Source organism: Monosiga brevicollis, genomic scaffold (genome assembly GCF_000002865.3).
Source record: "Monosiga brevicollis MX1 MONBRscaffold_40 genomic scaffold, whole genome shotgun sequence".
NCBI classification, from domain to species: domain Eukaryota; class Choanoflagellata; order Craspedida; family Salpingoecidae; genus Monosiga; species Monosiga brevicollis.
In genome coordinates this window covers 220,079-227,229 of record NW_001865077.1, presented here as the reverse complement: position 1 = coordinate 227,229, position 7,151 = coordinate 220,079, and the positions used below count along the sequence as shown (strand labels likewise).

General features: G+C 55.2%; 2 protein-coding genes across 2 annotated transcripts; both read left to right on the top strand.

The window, feature by feature from the left end:
• Positions 1-818: 818 nt before the first annotated feature.
• MONBRDRAFT_39142 (uncharacterized protein) lies at positions 819-3,776 on the top strand (the record flags this gene model as incomplete). Its single annotated transcript, XM_001750387.1, has 5 exons — positions 819-2,186; positions 2,324-2,689; positions 2,819-3,050; positions 3,142-3,500; positions 3,597-3,776. The coding sequence occupies 5 exons, from the start codon at positions 819-821 to the stop codon at positions 3,774-3,776; spliced, it is 2,505 nt and encodes an 834-aa protein (XP_001750439.1).
• Positions 3,777-5,600: 1,824 nt separating this feature from the next.
• On the top strand, positions 5,601-6,676 carry MONBRDRAFT_29920 (uncharacterized protein; the record flags this gene model as incomplete). Its single annotated transcript, XM_001750386.1, has 5 exons — positions 5,601-5,727; positions 5,841-6,032; positions 6,164-6,261; positions 6,345-6,446; positions 6,587-6,676. 5 exons carry the CDS (start codon positions 5,601-5,603, stop codon positions 6,674-6,676), a joined length of 609 nt encoding a protein of 202 aa, XP_001750438.1.
• Positions 6,677-7,151: the final 475 nt, after the last annotated feature.

Genomic DNA, 7,151 nt, shown 5'->3' with positions numbered 1-7,151 from the left:
TGCATATCTACACGTACGTGTGGGAAATCTGTGCTTCCAGTGTGAGCGTTTAAGTTTGCAACTCCTCCTTGACCCTCACCATCAGCATAAGTATAATACTTTAAGAAGCAGGACCGCATTCTCTGTTCCAAACACATGTTTGATCCATTGTTTTTGTGACGAAACGTTGTTGATGTTTTTTTCATGTTGTTGTGATACGTATTGTACCTTAGGGAGTTGTTGTTTATGAGATTAGATATGTTGAAGTAGGAATAAGACTTTGTGAACGCATGTAACATTCATAAAGCAAATACAACGTACAATTATACTTAATTATTGTAGCATAATAACAGGTTATTGTTGTAATAACCATAGTTATATACCCTCTCTGCTGTAGTTTGTGCATTTTTCTTTCCGGCGGATCGGGAAGCCAGTGATACACAGGTTCGTCTGCACCTGCCTCGAAGCGCTTCTCCTCTGATCCCCTGTCGACTCGGAACCCCCTCCCCCCCCGCCCCCCACCCCCACTTCCAGCTCCCTGGCGTGGTATGACTGGATGATCTGGGTGTCTGTGGAGTTGGGTTTGGAGGGATGTTGGTCGTGATTGAACCTCTTTGAGGTCAAACTAGGGATCGCTTTGGCTTTTCAGCATTGTTTTTATTTTTGTTCAGTGCCACTGGATTCGGCGTTGGCTCCCCGAATCTTCGTACCTCCTCCTCCTCCTCCTCCTCCTCCTCCTCCTCCTCCTCCTTCTCCTTTAAATCTGAAAAAGCGTCTGGGTTTCATCTTGACCTCACTCTGATCCTCGATTCGCAACGTGGTTGGCTTAGGGGTCCAGGATGCGTCAAGGCTTGCTTCTTGTGGTGCTCGCCACCGTGCTGGTGCTGGCTCGTGCCGCTACCCAGCAGTGCACCTCGTGGGAAAATGTCGTGATCGGCGGCAGTGACCTGCAACATGCCGAGCTTGTTGCCTCGCCCGGCCAGTGCTGCGACCTCTGCTATGCCAACGCCGACTGCACCATCTATACCTGGAATGCCACGTCCAAGACCTGCATTCTCAAGAACAAGCAGTCCGACAGCACCTCGGCGTACGGTGTCACTTCGGGCACGACGAACGACCGCACCATCTGGTCTCCCTGCATGGGCGCCTCCAGCTCCTACCCGTTTTGCGACACCAAGCTCTCCGTGGATGACCGTTTGAAGGACCTCGTTAGCCGCGTGAGCACCGCCGATGCCGCCACCCAGCTCCGAGCCCGTGAGTCAGCGCAGATCGACAACATTGGTCTGCCGGCTTACTACTGGGGCACCAACGCCATTCACGGCATGCAAAACACCGCCTGCCTGGCCGATGGCCAATGCCCTACCTCCTTCCCCGCCCCCAACGGCCTCTCGGCCACCTTCAACTACAGCTTGGTCAAGGACATGGGCCGCATCATTGGTCGCGAGCTCCGCGCTTACTACAACACCAAGTTCCACAACGGCCTTGATACCTGGAGCCCCACCATCAACCCCAGCCGTGACCCCCGTTGGGGCCGCAACGTTGAGTCCCCTGGCGAGTCCCCCTTTGTCTGTGGCCAATACGGCGCAGCCTACACGGAAGGCCTTCAGAACGGTGACGACAAGGACTACACGCAGGCCGTCGTCACCCTCAAGCACTGGGTGGCCTACTCGGTTGAGGACTACGACAACGTCACCCGCTACGAATACAATGCCATCGTGTCCGAGTACGATCTCATGGACACCTACTTTCCCGGTTGGGAGTACGTGGTCAAGAACGCCAAGCCCCTCGGCGTCATGTGCTCTTACAACAGCCTCAACGGCGTTCCCACCTGCGGTAACCCGGCGCTCACGGCTTACTTGCGCGAGGATTGGGGTTTCGAGGGCTACATCACCTCCGACTCTGACTCGATCCATTGCATCTGGGCCGATCATCACTACGAGTCCAACGCCGTCCTCGCCACCCGCGATGGTCTTCTCGGTGGTTGCGACATTGATTCGGGTGACACTTATGCCGATAACCTCGAGGCCGCCGTCAACCAAAGCCTTGTCAATCGCTCGGCCGTCGATGCCGCCCTCACCAACTCGTACCGCATGCGCTTCAACCTGGGCCTCTTTGACCCCAACGTCACCAACGCCTACGATCGCATCTCAGCCGATGAAGTTGGCATGAGCTCATCCCAAGAGACCTCCCTTCTCGCCGCCCGCAAGGTACGTTTGTTTATTTTTTTCTGGCTTCGGGAAGTGTTGACTTGTTGAAACGGTGTGTGCTTGCACCAGGCCCGTTGTGTTTGAGCCGCGCAAAAGGTACATTGAGTGCACTGCCATTTGCCATTTCCTATCTTTAGAGCATGACTCTTCTTAAGAATGATGGGCAGACGCTGCCTTTTGCCACTGGCAAGAAGGTGGCCGTCATTGGCAAGAGCAGCAACTCGGCCGAGGACATTCTCGGCAACTACGTTGGGCCCATCTGCCCCAGCGGTGCCTTTGATTGCGTTCAGACCCTGTATCAGGGCGTGGCTGCTGCCAACCAGGGTGGCGCCACCACGCTCTCCGACGACGTTGCCGACATCAACACAGCCATCCAGCTGGCCATGGACGCCGACCAGGTCGTGCTGACCATCAGCAACTACGGCCAGGCTGGTGAGGGCAAGGATCGCACCTACATTGGCCTCGATACCGACCAACAGGAGCTCGTTGCTGCCGTTCTCAAGGTACGAATGCCTCTGGATTGCCCCTGATGGCACCGCTGCTTCACCAAACCAAGTGTCGCTGCCTTGGTAACGACACGTTACGCTAACTGCAGCTCACTCGGGGCCAATAAACCCCCTGCTACAACCTAGGTGGGCAAGCCCACGGCCATTGTGATGTTGAACGGTGGCTTGATCTCGCTGGACTGGATCAAGGACGAGGCTCAGGCCATCCTGGTGGCTTTTGCCCCTGGCGTGCACGGCGGCCAGGCCGTGGCCGAAACCATTTTTGGCGCCAACAACCCCGGTGGCAAGCTGCCCGTCACCATGTACGCCAGTGACTACGTGAACGATGTTGACTTTTTGAACATGTCCATGCAAGCCGGTATGTCGCGTGGGGACCTGTTTGGTTTGCGCTCGTGGGCCAGGGGCGGTACTGTGGTACTGTGCGCTTGACTTTGCTGTCTTGTGACAAGTGGCCGTCCTTCATCTCATGAACGTAAACGGGGAACGTGATGACACAGGCCCGGGTCGCTCGTACAAATATTACACGGGCGAGCCCCTGTATCCCTTTGCATACGGTCTGTCGTACACCACGTTCAACCTGAGCTGGTCACCTGCACCGCCCATGACAACGTTCACAAGCACGCTCCGCTCAACCACGTACACGGCAACCGTGACCAACACGGGATCGGTGGGTGGTGATGAGGTGGTGTTTGCCTTCTACAAGCCCAAATCCGAGTCCCTCAAGACGCTGCCCGTGGGCAACCCCGTTCCAATCAAGGAGATCTTTGGCTTCCAACGCGTAGCCCTGGGCCCCGGCCAGTCCACTCAAGTAAGCCATGCTCCAAAAGCCTTTGCGACCGAGTGCAGATGGGGATGCAAGTAAAATGGTCTTGTCTGTTTACATTTTCACGTGCCCATGTGCTAGGTGACCTTTGAGCTGAATGCGGAGACGTTGGCACAGGTGACGCTTGATGGTCACCGCGAGCTCCACAGCGGCGAGTTTGAGATTGAGCTGACCCGTGGTCACGGCGAGGTCCTCACCGGCACTGCCGTGGTGGATGTGGCCCAGCCCGAGCGCCTTGCCACCTTCCGCAAGTGGTGGTAAACTTTTGGTGTTTAATACCGTTTTGTTTTTGTTTGTGCATGTGCTCTTGGAGTGTCAATGACGCACGCCACGCCAACTGGAATTGACCTCTTAGAGTGAAGTGACAGGAAGGAAAGGTGTGTGGAGTGGGGGGGGGAGGGACATGTATGGACACACAAAGCGAGGTTCAATTGCGCACAGCGCGCCGAGGGGCGAGGAAGAAGGGTATAGGGTAAAGGATGCAGGGGTTGGACCGTGTTGAGCGAGGCATGACGGGGGTTTGGCTGGTGTGGCTTTGGGCGAGCGTCTACTCGTAGCGTTTGCGCATGACGCGATACTTTTTGAGCTGGATGGCGCCGATAAGCTCGTTGCGCAGATACCAGCGGCCTCGGGCCACGGCCGTCGCAATCTCGTCCTCGGTCTGGAGGTTGCGGTTTTCGAAAAAGGCCTCCTGTGTTGCCATCCGCCAAAAGGATGGTGTGATGTGAGTACGGTGCCTGAACGAGCAGAGGCGAGGGCCGGACCCCATTGCCTACCTTGGTGCGTCGCCGCACAACCTCGAGGCCCGCGGGGTAATCGCGGCCAGCCATGAGGAAGCGCTTGTAGAGATCGCGCACAGCGGGATGCATGATGATGCTTGGGTCTGCAATTCTTGGGTTGGAGACTACCATGTCAGTCACGCAGCGTACGTTTTAATGCGTCGAACAAGTGCACATGTGCAGTGAGTTGAACTAAACCCAACCCCAGGATCAGGCAGGATAAGAGGTGTATAGCGCGGCGATCACTCCGCCGATACCACGCAGCGCGCGCTGCCATTTGCACGTACTCACACTGGAGCTCTTGTCAGTAAAATGAGAAAATAAAAAGTATTTTCGATCCTCAACGCCACCCATTCGTTGCTTCTCCATTGGTAAACAAGAGTATTTTACTAACCATAAGCCAGGAGAAGAAAAAGTATTTGAGGCACTGCGTTTCAACAGAAACTCGTATCTGCACAGTATTTTGATAAAGTAAAATACATTAATCTCGCCGAGTTTTGAGGTGTGAAATTCGCTTGCAAGCCAAAACTTCTCTTTGTTGTCTCTTTCATTTTTTTTTCAAAAGTCAGTGTGTGTGTGTGTGTGTGTGTGTGTGTTGTGTGTGTCAGTGAAATGGCAGCGCGGGAGCGGGGCGCGCGCTCGACTGAAGTGTGCGATCAGCCGTTGATGGGAAATGCTTGACTCCTGTACCGGGGCAGGGGAGGGAGCAGGCGGGCTGGGAGTGGATTCTGGCTTTGTTGTGATGTGTAGCTGTTGTAAGCCCCCTTTATATTTTCGTTTTTCCTTCTAACGAAAGGGCAGAGGGTGCTCCCTGCCTCCGCTCACTGTCGAGGGCAGAGGGCCACTGACGATCTGCCTTTGGGCATGGGAGGGGTGTGGTGCTGGTCAAAGCCTGGTTTGGTAAAAGGCAAGAAAGGGGGCTGGTACTGTGGATTCTTGGTCTTGATGCGCTTGGGGGAGCACGAAGGGGGGCGTGTGCTTGATGACGCTCACGCTTCAATCTCTCTATTCCAGTTGTGCCCGATGCGCTGATGGCTCATTGACGACATGGGGTGTGATTCGATGGCAGGCTATCTCTGTGCGACGAGCTTGGCTTTTTGAATCAACGCGCTTGTAACCTTCTTGCCGGGATCAATTACCAGACATCATGAAGCGTGCGTACATTGGCCGCTCGCTTCTCGTCGAGCTGCGCCACCAGCACGGCCTGGCATATGACTAATACCTGTTTGGTCGGGGCTTCTTGATTTCAGGTGACTTGGCAGCTGCGCGCCTCGCGCGTGCGGGTGGTGTCTTTGAGAATGTGGACATGCTGAAGAAGGACAAGGTGCACGCCGAGCGTCTGGCCAAGCTCGCGGCTTCTGCCAACGCCCGCGGCGCTGCCCCCTTGCCCCCGGGCATGGGCGGTGCTGCCGCTGCTCCGGCTCCCTCGGCTGGTGTGTATCTATTCAGCGGTCTTGGGTTTTGAGCCACGCTTGCGTCATCGTTGCCGTTGATCCGTCTTGCTCACGCCGTGTTCATCCCCCGCCTGACGCAATGGGTGTTTCAGCTCCCGCGGAGGTAGTCAAGTTCCGTGCCATCGAGGGCTTCAAGAGCGACGAGGTTGATTTTGAGAAGGGTGCCACCGTCTTTGTGGTTGGTGAGCCCGATGCCTCGGGCATGGTCCAAGCCGTCGCGGGTGGCAAGGCCGGCAAGATCCCCATGGACAAGCTCCGCAAGATCACACACGAACTGCTCGAGGGTGAGGTCCAACATTGAAACAGACAGCATTGTTCTGGACCAATTCTTTTTGTTTGCTGGTCATGTTTTGGGACGTCCGACTTTCTGGCTCGTGTTTGTTGATCTTGGCGTGGATCGTGCCGATATGTGCAGAGGAGCGCAAGCAACGCGAGAAGGAGATTGCCGAGGCCCGTCAGGCCGAGGAAGACTCGCTGCGTGAGGAGATGGAAAAGATGAAGCTCGAGGGCCCGGTAGGTGGGCCCGCCATTGCAGCGCTCACTGGCCTGCTTTTTAGTGATGCTCATGTTTTTAATGTTGGGTCAATCTCGCACAGTCCAAGGGCTCTGGTGCCGCGGCGTCGGCAGCAGCGGAGAAGACGCCCGAGCAACTGGCGTACGAGGCTGAGCTTGAGAAGAAGTTTGAGGAAGAGGCAAGTGTCAGCTTCAGCTTGGTCTTTGCAGCCGATTTCGGCCATTGGCCAGAGGCATCTCTGGTTCTGTTGTCCCGATGCTCGATGCCTGGACACGTCGACCCTCTTATTTAGCATGCTTCTTGTTCTTTTTTTCTTGTTAATAGCGCTCGGCCCTGCTGGAAGAGGAAGAGAAGCTCAAGGCCGAGGCAGCACGCATCGAGGCCATGCTTGCGGCGCTCGACGAAGAGGATTAAACTCGCATCTTGGAACTGTTTTCCCACCTCTCCCTTTGTTCTTTTCTTTCTTTCTTTTTGGGTTGTGCGCCTGTTGGCCCCAGACTTTTTTTTTTTTTCTCGTTCGTTCCTTCTCGTATCTCTCCCATTCGTCTTGTGCATGCTTTACGACAAATGGAAGGATTCGATCCCCATGTCGATGCCGCCCTTGCTCAAGTGAAGACAGCGTCCGAGAGTAGCTAGTGAGAGAGACAGGGAGAGAGATAGGGGCAGAGCTAGATAGAGAATCGGAGACAGCGAGTCAGAGACGGAGACAGAGAGCGAGATTGAGACACAGACAGCAACACCATCGAGAGAGACAGACACAGACACAGACAGACACAGACAGACACAGAGAGAGAAAATTAAAATTCAAAATTCATTCATTCACATGTGTGTGTGTGTGTGTGTGTGTGTGTGTGTGTGTGTGTGTGTGTGTGTGTGTGTGTGTGTGTGT